At 43.8% G+C, this 21,530-nt stretch overlaps 1 protein-coding gene across 1 annotated transcript in view; it reads left to right on the top strand.

Moving 5' to 3' along the window:
- The window catches only part of LOC124619350 (5'-AMP-activated protein kinase subunit beta-1), a 67,007-nt gene that overhangs the window by 40,689 nt on the left and 4,788 nt on the right, over positions 1 to 21,530 (top strand). The window contains exons 5-6 of the mRNA XM_047145670.1: positions 8,126 to 8,243; positions 11,351 to 11,463. Of these exons, the coding sequence (XP_047001626.1) occupies positions 8,126 to 8,243; positions 11,351 to 11,463 (231 nt within the window). The remainder of the gene's footprint in view (positions 1 to 8,125; positions 8,244 to 11,350; positions 11,464 to 21,530) is intronic.

Raw genomic sequence — 21,530 nt, 5'->3', positions numbered from 1 at the left:
TACACAAACTTGTTCCACTAGATCTAATGTATGCAGTCCACTTACCCAGAACTGGTAATGAGGTTTACCATAACAATACTAACAGGTATGTACTGCAAGCTGCTGCATCAATGGACAATAACAGAGGAATGTGTTCTCATTTGTTTACTGCATTCTGTAATTCATTCATAATAGCAAAGTAGAAGATAGATTTGTTTATCACAGTGTAATAACTTCAAGTTGAACAAATATATTTCAAGGAAGAAGCAATACATGAAAGTCACAGATCAAGTAAACAGAGTAAGACGTGTGTACACTTTAACAGTCAAATCATAACTGAGTCCGGGTCTAGCGGCCGCTGGCTTGCTGGCCGCTTAGGTGGCGCTGCTGCCGCATGGCTGGCAGACAGCGCACCATGTAGAGGATGTGCGTAACTGCGCGGCGACACTTTGAAAGATCAGCGAGTCACAACACTTTACCCCTCTTTGAATTTTTTGCACAGGTCTTGATGGAGGTAACCTGTAGACTGCTAACATCCATAGGTGTTGTTTGACTGGCTGTAAAGTCTCGAGGAGGAGGCTTCCCGTACGGACGGAAGTGTCCCCGATGATAACGGGTCGAGATAAGAGGAGCCCTAGGGGTCGAATCTGCTGGGGCCCCGTGCACCAATCTGCCCATTGCGGCAAGTCCGGTTGCTATAACAGGAGACATGGGCGATGTGTCCACGTCCGTAGGAGAAGGAGGCGAGTAGAGTTGCTCCGACAGATGGTCATCTGGTTCCTGCATGGGCACATCTTCTGGTGGCGTTAGTTCTTGTGCTGCCACCGATATGATGGTGAGAGGACTGTATTGTTAGTAATGAGAGATTCCAGTATCCCGAGCATCAGGTAGAACTGACGGTCGTGTAGTGGCATCCGGAACAGGCGTTGCCGGCACACGAGGCCGAAGTTGGTCCGAATGATTCACTGCAACACCCATGCCCATCTGGATTTCATACAGGTGTTGGCCACGGTGTCGTAAGATGCAGCCAGGACTCCATTTTGGCCGCCTGCCCTATCCCCGTACCCATACAAGGGCCAAGCGAAGGCACCCGCGGCTGTGAGGTGGAAGGCCGCAGAAGAAGTAGTAGCGTGCGAGGCTGTCGGCCATGTGAGAGCTCAGCCGGGCTGTGGTCACCCATGGGGGATGAAACGGTAAGAAGCCAGAAATTGGAGAAGCGCATCATCAGCAGAAGAAGTCAGGAGTTTCCTCATCTGAGTCTTAAATGTGCGGACCAGTCGTTCAGCCTCACCGTTTGACTGTGGATGGAACGGAGGGGCCGTTCGTGACATGCATGACGCTGTGATGCACAAAAATCCGCAAAATTGGTAGAGGCTAATTGCGGACCATTATCAGTAACAAGAGTAGAGGGAAGGCCTTCCAAAGAGAAAATGCGAGCTAGAGCATTGGTAGTTGCCGCAGTGGTAGGCGACGTGCAACAGACAATGAAATGGAAGTTAGGGTAGGCATCAATAACGAGAAGCCAATAAGTACCTAAAAAAGGTCCTGCGAAGTCAGCATGAATACGCTCCCAGGGCTTCTCAAGCGAAGGCCACGCTGATAAAGATGACTTCGGGGCGGAGGCCTGTGACTCACGAGGGCCGCAGGCAGCGACCATGTGGGCGATTTCAGAGTCGATGCCGGGCCAGTACACATGACAGCGCCCCAGAGATTTTGTGCGAGAGACATCCCAGTGCCCTTGGTGAAGGAGGCACAAGACCGAAGCACGCAAAGACGCAGGTACCACAATACGCGGCAAAGCATTTTCGGTGGAAAGGAGGATAACACCATCCCTAGCTGAGAGGCGGTAACGCAAAGCGTAGTAGTTCCGCAACGGATGAGAAGTCTTAGCGGACGGACGATCTGGCCAAACCTTCTGAATACAGCATAAAACCCATGAGAGGGTAGGGTCAGAACCTGTAGCAGCTGCCAGCCTTTCGCCGTTGATGGGGAACCCATCCACAACCCACTGCTCGGCAACATCCAGGTGGAAGCACAAAAGTTCGTTCCTATCGAATGCCAGATCAGGACCCATGGGAAGGAGAGACAGTGCATCAGCATTTGCATGTTTAGCCGTCGGCCGGAAATGAATCTCACAATTCAAACGAGACAAGTAAAGAGCCCAACGCAGGAGGCGGTGTGCAGCCTTATCGGGAAGTGTCGTTGATGGATGAAACAAGGAAACAAGTGGTTTGTGATCCGTAACAAGATGAAATTTGGATCCCTAGAGAAAAACTCGAAACTTATGAAGAACATAAATAATGGCCAAAGCTTCTTTCTCAATTTGAGAATACTTTTGTTGGGCATCCGTGAGCGTTTTGGAGGCATAAGCAATGGGTTGTTCAGAACCATCAGAAAAACGGTGCACAAGGACTGCACTGACCCCATATTGAGAGGCGTCAGTGGCAAGAACAAGATGTTGCCTTGGTCAATAAGTAGCCAGGCACGGGGCCTGTTTCAGCATAGTCTTCAATTTCTGGAAAGCCGCATCGCATGACGCAGACCAGTGAAAAGGCACGTTTTTATGCAACAGGCGATGCAACGGCTGAGCCACCAAAGCAGCAGACGGTAAAAACTTGTGATAGAATGCTATTTTCCCCAAGAGGCCTGCAGTTCCTTAACAGATGTAGGGCGAGGAAGGGCATCGATCGCAGCGACAGTGTGCTGAAGCGGACGAATACCATCGTAAGACATGAAAAAGTGTGCGGAGATGTTGAAGATGTTCGTCAGTGGTGGAGCCAGTGACAACAATGTCGTCCTGGTAATTTATACACCCAGGGACAGTTAGCAATAATTGTTCCAAGAATCGCTGAAAGAGAGCAGGGGCGCTGGCAACCCCAAATGGCAATCGTTGGTATTGATAGAGGCTGAAAGGCGTGTTAAGGACCAAAAACTGCCGGGAAGCAGTGTCAAGAGGAAGTTGATGATAAGCTTCTGACAGGTCAAGTTTAGAAAAATACTGGCCTCCAGCAAGTTTAGTGAACAATTCTTCAGGTCGAGGCATAGGGTAAGTGTCGATAAGGCATTGAGCATTTACAGTGGATTTGAAATCGCCACAGAGACGAATATCACCATTTGGCTTAGCAACAACAACAGGAGAGGACCACTCATTGGAAGTGACAGGAAGCAAGACCCCTGAAGCAGTGAGACGATCCAGCTCCCGTTTGACCTGATCACGAAGGGCCACAGGAATGGGCAGAGCCTGAAAAAACTTAGGCCGAGCAGTGGGTTTGAGCGTGATATGAGCTTCAAAGTCATTTGCACGGCCTAACCCAGGAGAAAAAAGGGACAAAAATGTCGTCGACAAGGAATCCAATTGAGCATAAGGAATAGCATCAGAGACAATATTGACAGAGTCATCTATGGAGAACCCAAAAACATGAAAGGCATCGAAACCAAAAAGATTCTCCGCGTTACTATGGTCAACCATAAATATGGGATCAGTGCGAACGTCAGATTTGTAAGATACCTCGGCATCAAATTGTCTCAAGAGAGAAATCTTCTGTTTATTGTAAGTACGTAATTGCCTAGTGACAGGTGACAGGATTGGAGAACCCAACTGAAGATATGTCTGAGAATTGATGATAGTGGCAGGAGAACCAGTATCCACCTGCATGCGGACATCTGGACCAAGTATTTGGACAGTGAGGAATAACTTTCCTGAAAGGGAAGAAGTACAATTGACAGACAACACAGGATCAGAATCAGTGTCATGTTCATGAACATCATTTATGTGGTCGGATTTGCAAACAGATGACATATGACCCTTTTTTTGCATTTGTGACACACTGCCCAACATTGTGGACAGTCTTTTCGTGAATGTTTCGTAAATGTTTCGTAAAACACCGCAGACATGAAGGAAGTTGCCATGGTTTTTGCTGCAGTTTCTTAGAGGTTTGTTTACGGTTAGGCCGAGGGTGCGCTTGGGAGCGTACTTCAGCCACATCGGCCAACGGGGACATGCCACACGCTTCGTCAACATCGCACAGAGATTGTATTTCCCCGACATCGCCCCAAGCTTCTATTTGCGCTCCAGTGGTGCGAGAAATTTCAAAAGACTGAACGATGGATAGGACTTCATCTAGAGTCGGATTTGCCAACTGAAGGGCACGTTGCTTAACTTCTTTGTTGGGTGACGATCGGATAATAGCATCCCGTACCATGGAATTGACGTAGGATTCTTTGTGAATTTCAGTAACAAATTGACACTTTCTACTGAGGCCGTGAAGTTCAGCAGCCCAAGCGCAGTAGGATTGATTCGGTTGTTTTTGACAACGATAAAAGGCAACACGAGAGGCTACCACATGCGTTTGCTTTTGAAAATAGACGGACAGAAGTGAGCACATTTCAGCAAAGGACAAAGACGCAGGATCTTTCAAAGGAGCCAATTGCGACAACAACCGATACATTTGAGGTGAAATCCGTGAAAGGAACAGAGACTTTCATGTTTGTTCGTCCGCGACATGAAATGCCAAGAAGTGCTTTCGAAGATGTTCTTCATAATCAGACCAGTCTTCCACCGTCTCGTTGTAAGGAGGAAAAGTAGGTAGAGACGACGACGAGAGATGCCCCGCATTTGATGCCACGACGAAATCATGAATCGCATTTGAGAGCCGCGTTTGCTGTTCTATGAGACCTTGCAATAGTTGCTGTAAAGTAGCCATGGAAACAAGTTGGTCAATGATGGAAAAGAAAAATCACTACCTTATCGCCAATTGTAATAACTTCAAGTTGAAAAAATATATTTCAAGGAAGACGCAATACATGAAAGTCACAGATCAAGTAAACAGAGTAAGACATGAGTACACTTTAACAGTCAAATCATAACTGAGTCCAAGTGTAGCAGCCACTGGCTGGCTGGCCGCTTAGGTGGCGCTGCTGCTGCTGCATAGCTGGCAGACAGCGCCGCATGTAGAGGGCGCGCGTAACTGCGAAAGGTCGGCGAGTCACAACACACAGTAGGGGCGATAAACAAGTGCTAATAGCTCTTAAGGCATGACTTTTAAAGCCCATGTTTACTGAATGTTTTTGTCTTTCTCTTGTCCATACTACCACCTGTCAAAATATGGAACATTTTTTTAACAACCTGTATGTACCTACCATCTTTCCCCTCACATTCCCAGATTGTGCATTAACCTCACGATGAGCCAGTCACAGTGGTGGTCATAGAACACTTCTGGTGGTCTACATGAACATACTGCAAACCACTGTGAAGTGCATGGCAGAAGGTACATCCAATTGTACCAATTATAAGGCTTTCTCCTGTTCCATTTACAATGGATCCTGGGAAGGATGATTGCTTGAATGCCTCCATGCATTCTGTGGTTAGTATTATCTTGTCTTTGTGATCACTATGTGGGAGGTTGTAATATGTTCCCAGATTAATCACTTAAAGCTAGTCATAGAAACTTTGTAAGTAGGTTTTCATGGGATAGTTAGTGTCTATCTCAAAGTGTCTGTCAGTTAAATTCTTTCTGCATCTTCATGACACTCTCCCATGTGTTGAACAATCCTGTAACCATTCTTGCTGCACTTCCTTGTATCTGTTCACTATCCCCCATTAGTCCTATTTGGTATGGGGTGCCCCCCCCCCCCCACACACACACGCGTACGTACGTACGTACGTTACAGAAAAATTCTAGGGTGGGACACATGAGTGTTTCAAAGGGTTGTTTTCATTTTGTGAACCGCACAGTTATGAAATTTTGAACTTTTAAAGTAAGTTACCAATCTTTATACCACTTTGAAATGTGATCAAGTTTACGGTGCTTTTTTTCAAGCAGTACCTCATTATTGGTAAGTGCGTCATCTGCAAGAAGTTTGAGGTTACTATTAACATTATCTACAACACCATTAATATACAGTATGAACAGCAAGGATCCCAACACATTTCCAGGGGTACACCTGAGGTTACTTCATCTATCAGTGACTCTCCATCCAAGATAACACACAGCATCCGCCCTACCAAGAAATCCTCACTAGAGTAACGAATTTATCTGTATACTACTTATGATCACACGAGGGTCACTCCAAAAGAAATGCACACTGTTTTTGTAAAAATACAGTTTTCATTCTGCATGTGTGAAAGTTTTACAGTGTGTAGATACATCCTGCCTGGTTGTTTTCAAACTAAGTTCAACATGTTCCTGTGAGTGGCGCTGTCACAGCATGTCTTCAAGATGGCTGCTACACTTGACGTTCATCAGAAGCAGTGTGCTGTCATAGAATTCCTGTACTGTGAAAACGAGACAGTGGGAAAAAGAGATTGAAAAAGGTGTGTGGAGATGCTGCTGTCGATTGCAGTACAGTTAGTTGGTGGGCAAGCAGGTTACATGATGAAAGTGGGCACGGCAATATTGGGGATTGTCCTCACAGCGGCAGGCCTCGTACTGCACGCACTCCAGACATTGTGCAGAGAGTTAACGAATTGGTGACTGTTTACAGACACATCACAGTGAACGAATTGTCACGCTACATTAGGATAGGGGGAGGAAGTGTTTTCAGAATACTGAAAGTGTTGGCGTTAAAAAAGGTTTGTGCCAGGTGGGTTCCCAGAATGTTGACAGTGGCTCACAAACAAGAAAAACGGCATGCAGCGAACTTTTGGAACAGTACGAGAATGAGGAGATGAATTTCTTGGGAGAATTGTCACAAGTGATGAAACATGGCTCCATTTTTCACCAGAGACAAAGAGGCAATCAGTGGAGTGGCATTATGCAAATTCACCCAAGAAAAAAAAATTCAAAACCACACCTTCTGCTGGAAAAGTTATAGATACGGTGGTTTTCAATTCCGAAGGACTCTTGCTTGTCTACATCATGCCAAGTGGAACCACCATAAATTCTGATGCATATGTGACGACACTGAAGAAACTTCAAGCTCGACTGAGTCGTGTTCGACCACATCGGCAAAAGCAGGATGTTTTGCTGTTGCACGACAATGCACAACCATATGTCAGTCAAAAAACTATGCAAGCAATCACAAAACTCGGATGGACGACACTGAAACAACCGCCTTACAGTCCTGACCTGGCTCCTTGAGACTATCATCTCTTTGGGAAACTGAAAGACTCTCTTTGTGGTACAGAGTTTGAAGATGATGACTCCCTTGTGCACACTGCCAAACAGTGGCTCCAACAGGTTGATCCAGAATTTTACCATGTGAGTACACAGGCGCTGGTTCCAAGATGGCGTAAGGCAGTTGAGAGGGATGGAAATTATGTGGAGAAATGAAATTATTGTTCCTAAAGGATTTATCTACACACTGTAAACTTTCGAACATGTAGAATAAAAGATGGATTTAAAAAAAAATAGTGTGCATTTCTTTTGAAGTGACCCTCGTACTTTCAATAATAAGCCAGAGTGTGGTACTGAGGCAAGTGCTTCGGAGGTCAAGAAATGCAGCATCTGCTTGACTGCCTTGATTCACTGCTTTCAGGTTGTCGAGTAAGAAAAATGTGAGTTGGTTTTCACGCAAACATTGTTTTTGGAAGACATGCTGGTTGGAATGGAGGGGTTCATCCTGTTCTCTTCTGTGCCCTGCTTTTATTTTGCCTAGAGTTCCGCATCTGCTGCATTTGGAGCAGGTTCAGTGCTGGGTTCCACACTTGGTTAACTTGAAATCCGTTGTACCTCTTGATTAGCTACTTCTGTAGCTGGATTTTGGTGGCCTCCTTTCATACACAGCCCTAAAAGAGGGATGTATTTTTTTTAAATTTTTAGGTCTTCATACCTCATGTTATGCTTTGTCTCTAGGCAATGTTCAACATTTTCTGATACAATTTCTTTGAAACATGGCTTTGAGGTGTATTAGTTCTGGCTCCTCCAACTTTAGACGTCTATCGGCAGAAGTAACTTGATGATGCCATGGTACACTTGAAAATTTGTTCTGCAGTAACCAGTACATCCGGCTGCATGCCCGAGAGACTTCACTCACTTCCATCATCCACAATGTTTTGCAGGTGCCACATTCAAATTATATTTTGTCTGTTTCACCATGCCAAATGAAATATTGTGGCTATAACTTGGGTAATAATTGTGCAGTCTTTTGTTAACGTAAGTTTTGTTACCATGATGCTTTATAACATTTCTCAATTCTTTCATTGCAGCGTATTATAGATAACACTATGGGATCCAAGAACAATTTGGTGACTGTCAAGAAATCAGATTTTGAAGTCTTTCAAGCTTTGGCAATGGACAGTGAAAGTGTTGGTCACCATCAACAAAGTAAGTCTATTGTATAAGAAAAATTAGTAAAATTATTATATATAATGGGTAAATATTATGCCAGAGGAAGCATTAGATTGTATTCCTAAAGGGGAGGTGAATATATGTATCAAAATTTTAGAGAGATGTTAATGTGTTGAGAGAGAGAGAGAGAGAGAGAGAGAGAGAGAGAGAGAGAGAGAGAGGAGGGGAGAGAGAGAGAGAGAGAGAGATTGTTAACTGGAGAGTCATTTTGATTATACAAAGAATGGTAGTAGCAGCTGGTGGTGGCTGCAGTGAAGAGAATGGGCTGCCACTGGGATTTAATCAGTAGTGAAACATACATGTGCTCATCACTTGTGAAGTGATTTTTCAGCCTGGGTCTTTATATGTCTGCAATCTTAGAAGCGGGTTCTGCACAAAAGTTGGTTAAATGTCATTCTTTTTATTGACCAAATTCTCATTTGGTGAGATGTCAATGACTTCGTTTAGGACACAACTGGAAAGGAACAAGGATGTATCGATATTGAAATATCATCAGTTGTTGCATGGCATTATATGACAGAGCAGTTCATTTATTTTTTTATTACCTAATTGGAAACTTTTACTGCAAACTCCATTTTCTTAACAGCGTATAAACAGTGACATACATTTTCTTAATAGCCTACAAAAAGCAAATTACATTTTCTTAACAGCCTTTAAACACAAATTGCTTACATTTACTATAATCAAACAACACAATTTTACATTTACTATAATCAAACAATACAATTAAAAAAAAATAATTGAAATCTGTTTCTGATCTTGGATTCATTCTGCACGCATTCAGTTTGATTTATTTTGCCCTTACATCATAATATTCTTTATTTCTGAAGTGTTGCTTGGTTAAAGGATGAAAACTCTCTCTTAGTGTTCCTCGTAATGTTCCGTTTATGGAGACTTAGTCCACTTTCATTCATTCATTCATTCGTTTATTCATTCATGAATTCCATAGATCTCATCAAGAACAAGAACCTTCAGGGATGTGGAATGTGCCAAGATATACTTTAACATGAGACAAAGACATCATGGAAACTTTATCTGTGTACTGGGTTCACTGTAAATTATAACTATATCCTTTAATGCTACTCATGCTTATGCCACCTACATTTAATTGAGTAAATTAGTAAGAAAGCTTTTACTTTAAAAGTGGTTTCCCCCCTCCCCCACCTCAGTTTTATTATGTAGCTGCTGTTTATCTGCTATTAAGAGCTTAACATTTGATTACAGTGTTTTTGTGAAGATAGCACTTTACATCTATAGATGCTGCGTCCTATGTATAGTACATTTTTATTTGCAGTACAGTTTTATCACAAACACTGATAATTAGGCCAGCGACAAACTGTGGCCAAAAAACAAGTGGACCACTCTGTTGCTGAACACGCTGCCAAACATGATATCCCTCATCTCAATGACTGCTTCGCAGCCTGTGCCATATGGATCCTTCACACCAACACCAGCTTTTCTGAATTGCGCAGGTGGGAACTTTCCCTGCAATATATCCTACGTTTCCGTAACCCTACTGGCCTCAACCTTCGTTAGTCACTGTCCTCACTCATCCAGCCTCCTCCCTGTTGCCATTCCAGCACTACACAGCTGTCATTTCACCACTACACCCAGTCTTTTAATTTCTTTTTATTTCTCTCCCTTCCGCTACTTACCCCCTCCCCCCTCCGCAACTTCTCTCCTGCCCTCCGTCTAAACCGCAACACTTCACTGTCCGCCACTCCCACCATACTATCCCTCCCTCTCCCCGCCACAGCCTCCTCCTTACCCCCACCCAGTCGCCACTCCCATCGTGCACTGGTGCTGCTGTTCGCAGTGTGGTTTCTGAGACTGCAGATGTGTGTGTAAGTTGCATTTACGTGTGTGTGTGTGTGTGTGTGTGTGTGTGTGTGTGTGTGTGTGTGTGTGTGTGTTTGTACTGCTGACAAAGGTCTAAATGGACGAAAGCTTTAATTGTGTGGATCTTTTTGTTGTGCCTATCGCGACTTAGCATCTTCGCTGTATGGTGAGTAGCAACTTTCCTTCTCTGGTATTGTTACATTACATTTCATCCTGGATTTTCCATTGTTTAATTTATGTATTCAGCGCGCGCGCGCCCACACACACACACACACACACACACACAGACAGACAGACAGACAGACAGAGAGAGAGAGAGAGAGAGAGAGAGAGAGAGAGAGAGAGAGGAAGGAAGTGATCTTGGTATTGTGACACTAATTTTCCAGTGTATTTATTCCTTAATGGTTTTTTCCACTGACAAGAAAAGTCCATTTCCACTGAAATGTGATGTTCGTAGTCATAATAAGACATGAAACTAATTTTCATGTAGTCTCTGCCTCCTTGTCTTAGGGTTCAGAGTGGAGTTACATCCTCTGGCACAAAATTACTCAACAAGCTACCATCTGAAATAAAACAAGAAATTGTGAATTCCAAATCACTTGAGATGAAAGTTCAAAACATACCTCATGAGCCAATCAATGTGTAAATTATATGAATATCTGGACTGAAGAATTGAAAAGTAACGATGTTCATTGTAAAGCATCATGAGAATTAGTTATGTACTTTAAGCATTATTCAGTAAAATAGCTGTTTTCCTTGAAAAATAGCAATCTACTTCAGTAAACATAAAGCTGCCAATAGGAAATAATCATCTGTTTAGTATAACTGAAGAAGCAGCAGTTTTTTTTGCAAAGTGGCAGCTTTCGTTCTGAATAACTTGATTAATTTTGCTGGCATAAAAATGAAGCAGAGTAGTGTTATTTTATTGTTAATACAGAATACAAACAAAGTTTATGTTATGTGCTTGTGTCATGTTAATTTGTATCTTGACTCAATCCATTTCTGAAGAGTCTCGTGGGACATACAGAACACAATGAATGAGCAAATGAATTTGAATGAATGAATCAACAGTGTGTGTGTGTGTGGGGGGGGGGGGGGGGGGGGGGTTATCGGTTTCTTCTTTCTGGCAGTGGTAGATGATTATTTTGTAAGTATTACAGCTATTTAATATCCACAGATTGCCTCATCTTCTTGGGCTAAAGTTATTTTTTTTCTTTCATCCCCTTTTTTATTTTTTGCACTAGGTGAGTACTCACAGGAAATTCCAGCCAACAAGCCATGGGAAAAAGTATCAGGGCCACCAATATTGCCTCCACACTTGCTTCAGGTGATACTGAATAAGGACACACCACTCTCGGTAAGTCAGTCTAGTTTTGACTATTGTCAGATAGATTTTATGTTAGCAAGACTTTTACTGTATTTTACAGGCAATCCATGTCGTATTCTGATTACGCAACAATGGTACAAGAAATTTTACGTTTTCACAAAAAGGCAGATATATTGACCAGTACTTACTGAACTGCAATACTACTCCCAGCACTGCTGATAGAAAAATCTACAGAAGAACACAACACTCCTACTTTTGGAGCAATAGAGATAGAGGAGTTGATTGGAGAAGTTTGGGGTGGTGTTCATGTCACTAAAATCCAGTCCTGAGAGGAAACCATCTGTTATGAGAAGGAAGAAAATCAAAATGCTTCATGATTTTTAACAGTTTTTCCTTTTATACAAGTTTATATTTTGAGCTTGTAAGGTAGTGTTACTGTATGTACCAATACAATGATTAAAACTTTCATGGGATGTAGAGTATAAAATTTTCTAGTTAATGTCAAGGCAATGTCTTGAGTGTTAAATAAGCAACGTTGATGTTGTTGATCAGCACTCATGATGAAAAGGAAATGCTAGTGCCTACACACAGTTTTGAGTCATTGAGTGACATGATAATTTCTGGTGTCGTTTTTGTTGTTGTAGCTGTAGTCTTTTGGTACTATTCTCCATGCTACTCCATACTGTGCAAGCCTCATCATCTGCAAATGACTACTGCATCTTACATTCATTTGACTCTGCTTACTTGTGCATCTCTACAATTTTTATCCCTTATACTTCCCTCCAGTACTAAATTGGTGATCCTCAATGTCTCAATATGTATCTTATCAACTGTACTCTTCTTCTAGTCAGGTTGTGCCACAAACTTCTTTTCTACCTGCTTCTATTCAGTATCTCCTCATTAGTTATTTGATCTAACCATCTAATCTTCAACTTTCTTCTGTAGCACCATATTTCAAAGGCTTCTATTCTCTTCATGTCAAAACTGCTTATCATCCATGTTTCTCTTTCATACGAGGCTGCACTTCAGATGAACACCTTCAGAAAAGACTTCCTGACACTTAACTCTACATTCGATGTTAACAAATTTCTCTTCTTCAGAAATGATTTTCTTGCCCCATTGCCAGTCTACATATAACATCCTCTCTACATTGACCATCATCTACCCAAATAGCAAAACTCATTTACTACTTTAAATGCCTCATTTCCAAATCTAATTTCCTCATCATCACGTGATTTAATGTGAGTACATTCCATTATCCTTTTTTTCCTTTTTTTCCTTTTGTTGATGTTCATCTTATATCTTCCTCTCGAGACACTGTCCATTCCATTCAACTGCTGTTTCAAGTCCTTTGCTGTTACTGGTAGAATTAAGTCCTTGGCATACCTCATAGTTTTTATTTCTTCTCCCTGAACTTTAATTCCTATTCCAAATTTTTCTTTGGTTTCTATCTGTAGTAGTTTTATTCTTCAGTTTTCATATTATTAAATACTTTCAGAGACTCATCCGTTATAATGCTTGCAAAGAATCCTTATTTTTAGTGGTGGTTTTCTCATTTTTGTCCATAACCCTTGTAACGTAATTCCACTGGATTCTTGCGGCCCTACTGCCATGGCTAATTTACCGATCATCAGTACCCTGCCACACAGGTTATGGCTTGACCATTTTGCTGTGGTAGTTAGCCTATCACAAATTTTCCATCAGCATTGACCTGACAAAGCAGTACTTTTGCATATTTAATATGATTCGTAAACCCAGTAGGCAGCAGCCAAAATTAGCAGCTGAAAGGACATATAACAAAAAGCCCTTTTTATATGTGCTTACCTACTTTGCTGTCTCACTGTAGTCTTCAGTCTGCCAAAAACACAAGCTCTCTAGCCCCTGCTCTTTGTTAGAATAGAAGACACTGTGAATTTCTTGACAAGGACTTGGTGTAGTATCCTGACCCCTCGTCTAAATTAGGGTGCCTAGGAAGCTGTTTTCTGGGGTTGCTAAACAGTTCAAGCAAATAATATTAATCGAATTTATTACAGTAAGTTAAATTGACAATACTTAACTTTTGTGTATTCACAAAGGTGTGTCGCAAGCAAATAGCAACATTCGAATAATCAATGTCCTTTGGTATATACTATTTCAGTGCAAGCAAAACAATTCAGTTCATAAGTCACTGCTGTAGTTTGTATGATGGCTTGTTGTGCAGTCTGGCAGCGGCTGGGTGGCACCACGCTTACATTCTCTTTGTGTAGATGCCACTCCTGTCTTGGGGTCATCCTAGTCAGCGTACTATTGGCTGATGTTCTCTCTCAGCCCTCTCTGCTCCTCTGTTCTTCATCATCGTGCCGGCACTTGTTGTTATGCCGGAACACTTGGCATCATGCTGTTCATTTATTGTGTTGCGATTTCACATTTCTGGCTATCCTTCCTTCTCATACTCTGTTTCTAAATGTGGCACCCTTTGACAATGACCTGGCTATTCTCTGTGTTTTGCTTTCCTTTCTGAGGAATATTCAAGTACTTTATATCACCTTTCGGCTGAAGTCATTTTTAGTCTCCTTCATTTTCCAAATTTTTTGTGTAGTGGGGGGTAATTGGGAAAGATCATGTTAAATAGTGCCTAATGCACGCGGTGTTAAGTGCACCATACCTGAGTAGACCCTTATATGCGCTTCAAAGCCAATGAAGTAGCCAATCTGATGTGGTGGGGCTGTAAAGCACCCATTCGGTTGAGTCCACTGACAACACAGGGGTCGCACTGATGATGCCAGAGCTGCTAACTCCCCATGCGTGCTAAGGAGTCCAGACATCTTAATGTGGCCACTTATAACTGTACTGCTTTCCCTGCCCTGACTGCACCATGGAAGAGGGACAAGCTAGACATCTGGGAATGAAACATTTTAAGCGATTTTTGGTATGTACTAAACTGATTGGGACACTTTTAATGCGACAAAGCTGTTATTTTTTATGGAACATATTGAAGACAAATTTAGAGAAGTTGAGTCTTTAGGAAAAATATACAATGGATTGCTATTGATTAAAGCCTCCTCTGCTGTACAATCTGCAGCACTTCAAGCCTATGAATATTTGGGTGGCATACCATGGCCATTGCCCACACAGGAGTTCAGATATAGTCCAAGGACTCATCTTCCACTGACCCTACATGCAAAACAGTTGAGGAGCTATGGGCCAAGCTTGAACTGCTACTGTAAATTTTGTCTGACGTGTTGAGGAATGTCCCAAGGATAACTGAACAGATACAGGCACCATTATCGTAGCCTTTGAAGGGAATGTCCTCCCAGCAAAATGTAGTCATGGTGTACAGGTGTGATGTGAAACCTTACTTCTCAGTACCCATGAAGTGCTTCCAATGTTTACCCTTTGATCATATATCATCCCTTTGTATGGCAGACCACAACAAGGCAACTGCAGACAAACAATCCACAAATGTAGCCCTTGTTGACAACCATTCTTTTTGCATTAGTTGCGTTGAACACCATCCTCCATATTCACTGCTTCGCTTGGGCTTCAAGAAAGAAAATAAAATACAGGATGGTACTTTTATTGACCATCTGTCTTATACTGAGGCACAAAAGAAGACATGAATGCCTACTACATTCCATTGATATGATGATCAATTATGCAAAAGTCACAACCATTTCCTCAACTTTTTTCAACCCAGAGAAGCGCACACACTCCCTTTTTGCTGTCAGTGGGTTAGTGACTTCTTTTGGGCCACAGGTAACACCGTGCTATATGACAGTCCCCTAACTTTACTGCCTGGTGGTCATTAGTGTCCAAACATTGCAAAGGGTGTAATGCCCTTTGGGGTTTCATCTGAACAATATTTGGTGCAATGAAATTCTATCATATATACTAGGCATGACCAAATAACGCCCATCAAGCGCAATTGCACCAGCTGTGCTCCTGCCTACTGTGTCAAGTGCAGTGGTGAGTGGGGATGAGGAGTAAGGAGAAAGAGGAAAATGAAGGCTACATCCAGATGCCACTAGAGCAAAGCAGTCGATTTGTGAGATGCCACATTGTTCAATGCCAAAATCCACCCGGGGGCTCACGGCTCTTTCGTGAGTTTGTACATGATACAAATGGGGGCCCAAGCTATTGCAGCCCATTCTTCATTCCCTGGCTGCATAGCCTTCACTGTGTTCCTCCCTCCCTCTCCTCGTTCCTTCCCCACTGCCCCCCCCCTCCTTCCCCTCTCTTGGTGTTCTGATTTATGTTGACTTGGTTATCCACCTGGTTCCGTGTATTGCTTGCAATTTTGTTCCTCCCGCCGGTTCTCTTCATCCAACCCCTCTTGGGGTTTGACCTCGCTTGGCATATGAAGCATATCAAGCTGCAAATTAGCTGGCTGTTCTCAAATGAACATCTCTCTGACTGGTAAATGTTCATTGTATGCTGCTTCATGTGACCCTGCAGCCTTCACTTCCCTGGCTACCACCCGGGAGTAGGGCCAAGGCTCTCTGTCTTTGGATGAAACTCTTTCCCAACTACCTGGCCTGTACTAGGGTGGATGGAAACACACCCACTGTTGGAAAGCCATTGTTTCTTGTTTAGAACATTGAGAACAGATTTGGCAAAGTGGAGGCTCTCAGTAAAATGCAGTTCGGCTCCCTATTGATCAAAGATGCTTCTGCCGCCAAATCTGCATCTCTTCTTGGTTTGCAATCATTTTGGTGATGTCCTGGTGTCTTATTACCCCTCAGCAGTCACTAAATATGTTCAGGGAGTGATTTTTCATTGGGACCTCATCCTGCAAACTGATGAACTCTGGGCTAATCTGGAGTATATGGTGTTCACTTTGTTGACATGTGCAGAAGGGTCCTAAAGACAACCGCACCGATACTAGTGCCTTTATTCTGGCTTTCGAGGGAGATTCACTCCCAGAGGAGGTCAAGGTCGTGTGTTACCTCAGTGATGTGAAGCCAAACGTGATGTCACCCAAGAGGTGCTTTTGGTGCATGCGTTTTGGGCATACGTCTTCCCGCTGTACGGCAGACCCTCTGTGTGGTGGCTGTGGACATTCACTCCAGGAGGGCAGCCCCTGTATTCTGCCACCTGTGTATGTAAATTGTTGTGACCGCCACTCTACACGCTAGCCAGATTGCCCAAATTACAAGAGAGAAAGAAGATCCAAGAATACAAGTCCCTGGACTGCCCATCTTATGCTGAGGCTCAGCAGAAATATGATCGATTCCATCAAGTGTCACTTTCTTCTACTTTTGCCCCTATTACATCCTTTATTCCTCCTGCCTCTTTCTTACCCCATTCCAGTTGCCCTCCCCCTCCCCCTCCCCTCGATTCCCATGCTCAACCCTACAGGTGCTGCTCCCCCTCCCTGGCTGAAGAAGTGTGCCCCCTTCTTCAGCACCCACTAGTGAGGGGGCTCTCCATTGGGGCCCCACCCTTGGTGTCTCGCAGGCCAGAAGTCTATTACCACATTTCAGCCACGAGATGCACCGTCTTTATGCTCACAAGGTTGCTTGCTCTCTTTTGGTCCCAGATCTTGCAGAAGCCTGCTCTTCCTCTGTGCTGTGCCCCTTCTCATCCTCAGAAAGAGAAGAAGAAGAAACATAAGTACCAGGACAAGGCCTCCCAGGTGCCCCCCCCCCCCCCCCCCCCCCCCCGAGGTGCTATCTCCCACTTTGCAACCCAAGTCTAACATCGTATTTATGGTTGTCATCCTGTCCTTGTCAGTGATGGCCACTGCCCAGGTGACATGACTTCCCCTTGAATTCTTTACATCTAACGTGGACTCTCACCACATACTGATCCAGTGGAATTGCAACAAATGTTATTGTCACTTTCCAGAAACACCACACCTCGTTTCCCCTTATTCTGCATTTTGTCTTGCTCTGAAGAAATGCACTTCCATGATGACCACTCTCCAATGTTTCATTATTATCATGCATTCTGTCAGAACTGTGCCGGCCCCAGGATAGCATCTGGAGGGGTCTACACTTTGGTTCACACCAATGTCATTAGTCACTGGATCTGTCTTTACACCAACCTGTAAGCAATTGTAGTTTGCATGCAAATGATCCCAGCAATTGCCATTTGCAGTGTCTACCTCCCTCCAGGCAGGCCACTTCCTTATGTTGAACTGTCTGCCTTAATACATCTCCCATCCCCATATCTCCTCCTCACTACCCTGTATGGGGGAGTGATACTTTGACAGGTAGGGGTCTTCTAATAGACCAACTTATTACAAACTCTGATTTGTCTCTCCTCGATGATGGTTCCCTTACCCACTTCAGTGTCACTCATGGCACCTTTACTGCTACTGATCTCATAATCTCCTCCCCTGTGCTCGTGGCTTCCCTACATTTGTAAGTGAAGTTACTGAGCTATTTAGGCACACTCTGGCATCTTCTTATGTTCTGTACAATGACCAGTATTATGATCAGACAGACGGCGTTTGTGACAGTGATAACTGCCCGGTGATATTGCCATTCTTCTTCCACCGCCAGGCAGACAGGCCCCCGCGATGGACTTTCCACAGAGCCAATTGCCCTTTGTATACATCTGCTGTGCACTTCAACACATCTCTCTCGGATTGCACTGATGCGGTCATGCATGGCGTCTCTGCCACTATTCTTCATGGTGCTGGTGATGCTAACCCTCTATCTACAGGTCCCCCATGCCGTTGACTGGTACCGTGGTGGACCAATGACGTAGCAGTTGCTATCCAGGACCATTGACAGGTGCTGCAGTGATTTAAACGACACCCTTCACAGACCAACCTTATCCCTTTTAAGCAACTCGGAGTGCTAAGGCTTGCTGTCTTATTAAGCAGAGTAAAAAGTAGTACTGCGAGTTCTATGTTTCCTTCCCAGGGATGTATGCCTCTTCATCACAGGTTTAGTCCAAGCTTCTTCCGGGCCACCAGTGACAATTGCTCTGTGTACTGACCCATCAGTCCTTGCAGGACACCTTGCGACACACTTTGTGACAACATTGACATCCTCTTCCTATCATGCTACCTTTCTCCGGCAGAAATGCCGAATTGAACAGACCCCCCCCCCCCATTTTTTTTTTTTTTAAACCCTCACCAAGCTGAACCCAATAACAAACCCTTCACTGAATGGGAATTCTTGCAGACTCTTACCTATTCACATGAATCAGCCCCCAGCCTGGATTCTAACTACAACCAGATGATCAAACACTTGCACATTACCCACAGGCAACATCTCAGTGCCTTCAACTGTATTTGGCTCACAGCTGTGTTCCCCTCGTAATGACAAAACAGCATAGTTATCCCCTTAAGCCAGGAAAGAACACAACATCTCTTAACAGCTACCACCTAATTAGCCTGACCGCAACATACTTTGTAAACTGCTCAAGAGTATGGTTAGCTTCAGATTATGTTGGTTACTCAAATCTCGGGACATATTGACCCCGTATCAGTGTGGCTTCTGGGGAGAACTATCTCCAGCTGATCATTTATTCAGTTTGGAAACAGCAATCCAACATGTTTTTAACTAACCTTATGCACTTTGTTGTGGTCTTCTTTGACCCACATATGGCATAAGACGCAGCTTGTCACCATCACATTTTAGTTATCCTCCATGACTGGGACTTTTGCGGCCCCCTTCCAATTTTTATCCACAAGTTTTTATCTAATGATCTCTTCTGGGTTCGAGTAAGCACTCCGCTCAGCACTCCTGAGTCAGGAGAATGGTATCCGAAAGGGTTCTGTGTTAAGTGTCACACTCTTCCTCATAGCCATCAATGGGCTTCTAAACTGTGTTGGGCCACTGGTTACCCCGGCATTGTAAGTCAACAATTTTTGCATCATCTAGTGTAGCTTCCAGTAGGTAGCATCTGCTGAACACTGGCTCCAGGGCACCATCCAATGGGCCTCTGTGTGAGTTTTCTCCTATGGCTTCCAGTTTTCTCCCTTCAAAATACGTGTTATGCATTTTTGCCATCGATCCACAGTACACCCTGATCCAGAACTTTATTTGAGCAACCAGCACCTGACATGGCTGCCCCATATTCGCCATCTAAAGACTACATGCTTGTGGAAGCTTAATGCTCTCTGCCTTGTGGTCCATGCATGTTGGGGTGCAGACCGTGCTACCCTTCTCCATCTTTACCATGTTCTGATTTTGTCCAGATTAGATTACAGTAGTCAGGTTTATGTCTCAGCAGCTCCTTCCACTCTGAAACTGCTTGATCCTGTGCATCATTGTGGCATGCATCTGGCTATTGGTGCTTTTCGCATGTCCCGTCAACAGTCTCCTCGCAGAAGCCGGGATTCCCCCTCTACAAATATGAGGGAACAAACTCCTGGTTACTTACACTATCGCCATTGGACGATTCTCTGATCATTCCATGTACCCTGGCCTCTTTGCAAATGAGGGATGTCTCTCTCATGATACCCGCCCCCGGGTGGGATTGCCAGTTGAATTGTATCTCAGTTCTCTCTGTCAGGATCTCCATCTCCACTCATTGGGATGTGCCCCATGTATTTCCTTCCACCTAGACCACAGATTATTACCGACCTATTCCAGGGTCCTAAGGTCTCTGTCACCATCTTGTATGTTCCATCCTTGATGAATTCCAAGGTGCTACCATCTTCTACACAGATGGTTCTAAAATGACAGATAGGATGGGATATGCTTTTATGTCTCCTACTGGCATGGAACACCATTTACCACTGGGATCATTTAGTGTGTTTACAGCAGAGGTGGTAGCCATTAACAGGGCCCTCCATTTTGTTACCCAGGACTCCCCCCCACAGCATTATAATAAATTTCAACTCAATGAGCAGCCTGCAGGCTATAGGCTGATGCTACCCTCGTCACCCTTTAGTCTCTGCTATACATGACCTCCTTTCTGCCCTTACCTGTGCCACCTGCTCAGTTGTCTTTCTCTGAGTCCCAAGTCATGTGGCATCCCAGGAAATGTACTAGCTGACCATTTGGCTAGAGAGGCAGATACCCCCCATTCCCTTTCATGATTCCAGGTGCAGATATGCGGATCCACACCAAATCTCTCTTTGCCCAAAAGTGGAGTGACACCTGGTTTGCTACTGCTCTCAGTAATAAACTCTGTACACTCTAAGAGACTACTGCAGTTTGGCACTCTTTCTTCTGCTCCTCTCTAAGGGAGTCCACTGTCTTATGCCTTTTACGAGTTGGTCATACCAGGCTTGGCTATTGTTTTCTCTGCGCAACGAGTCACCCTCACAATGTGGCTGTGGAGCCAGACTGATATCGTGCACACATGACAGCTGTCTCCGACCACTGTGTCAACAGTGTCAGAGATTCAGATCCAAACAAACCACTCCTCACACCTCCCTGCCTCTCATCAGCAGCTGCTATGCTATTGGCAAGAAGTGGTGGCAGCACTGATTGCGAGCTGAGGGGAGTGGTATAAAAGGGATAAGTAGTAAGAATAAGGGGAGTAGGGAAGCAGTGCATGTACTCAGCTGTTCCAGGCAGCAATGGTTCGTGACATCTCTGACAACAAACCATTTCATCTACTGATATGAAAATGAGATTTTTCCAGTGTTTTGTTTTTTTCTCCTAATTTCCATGATAGTTCCCTGACTTTCCTGACATGTTTGAAATTCCCAATATTCCCTGATTTCCAGAACTTGTGGCAACTCTGACTATACAATATATTTATTTACTCATGTAATAAAAGTTTTTGCTAGCTGAAAAATAAAAAGTTGGAGAACCTGCTGATGAAAGTGTGCTGCAATATTCACCTCCTAGAAGTAGTTGAACACACCTTTTTAAATAGTGTGCAGCCTATGGCATAATGCCATCTCACAAGTACACCTACTCAAATAATGCCATGGTGGAGCACTCAGCAGACACATGTGCATTTGCAGAGCACGAGTGTGCCCTGGGAGCACAAATCTTGGCCATCTACTACATTCACCTACAAATCAACAACCCTGTGCATATTTTTATTAACCAAGGTTCTCATATGAGCGACCTTCTGTGTAAATGCAGTCTTTAGGAAACTTTATTTTGTTGTCTCCACGTAATCTGATTGTTAAGCTCTAACTGATGCATGAAGGTCAGTGACCACATGTTCCTTTTTGTTGACAAAGCGTGATCTTTGCC

Source organism: Schistocerca americana, chromosome 6 (genome assembly GCF_021461395.2).
Source record: "Schistocerca americana isolate TAMUIC-IGC-003095 chromosome 6, iqSchAmer2.1, whole genome shotgun sequence".
Lineage (NCBI taxonomy): Eukaryota > Metazoa > Arthropoda > Insecta > Orthoptera > Acrididae > Schistocerca > Schistocerca americana.
The sequence above is the reverse complement of the archived record's forward strand: the minus strand, read 5'-3'. Positions and strand labels throughout refer to the sequence as shown.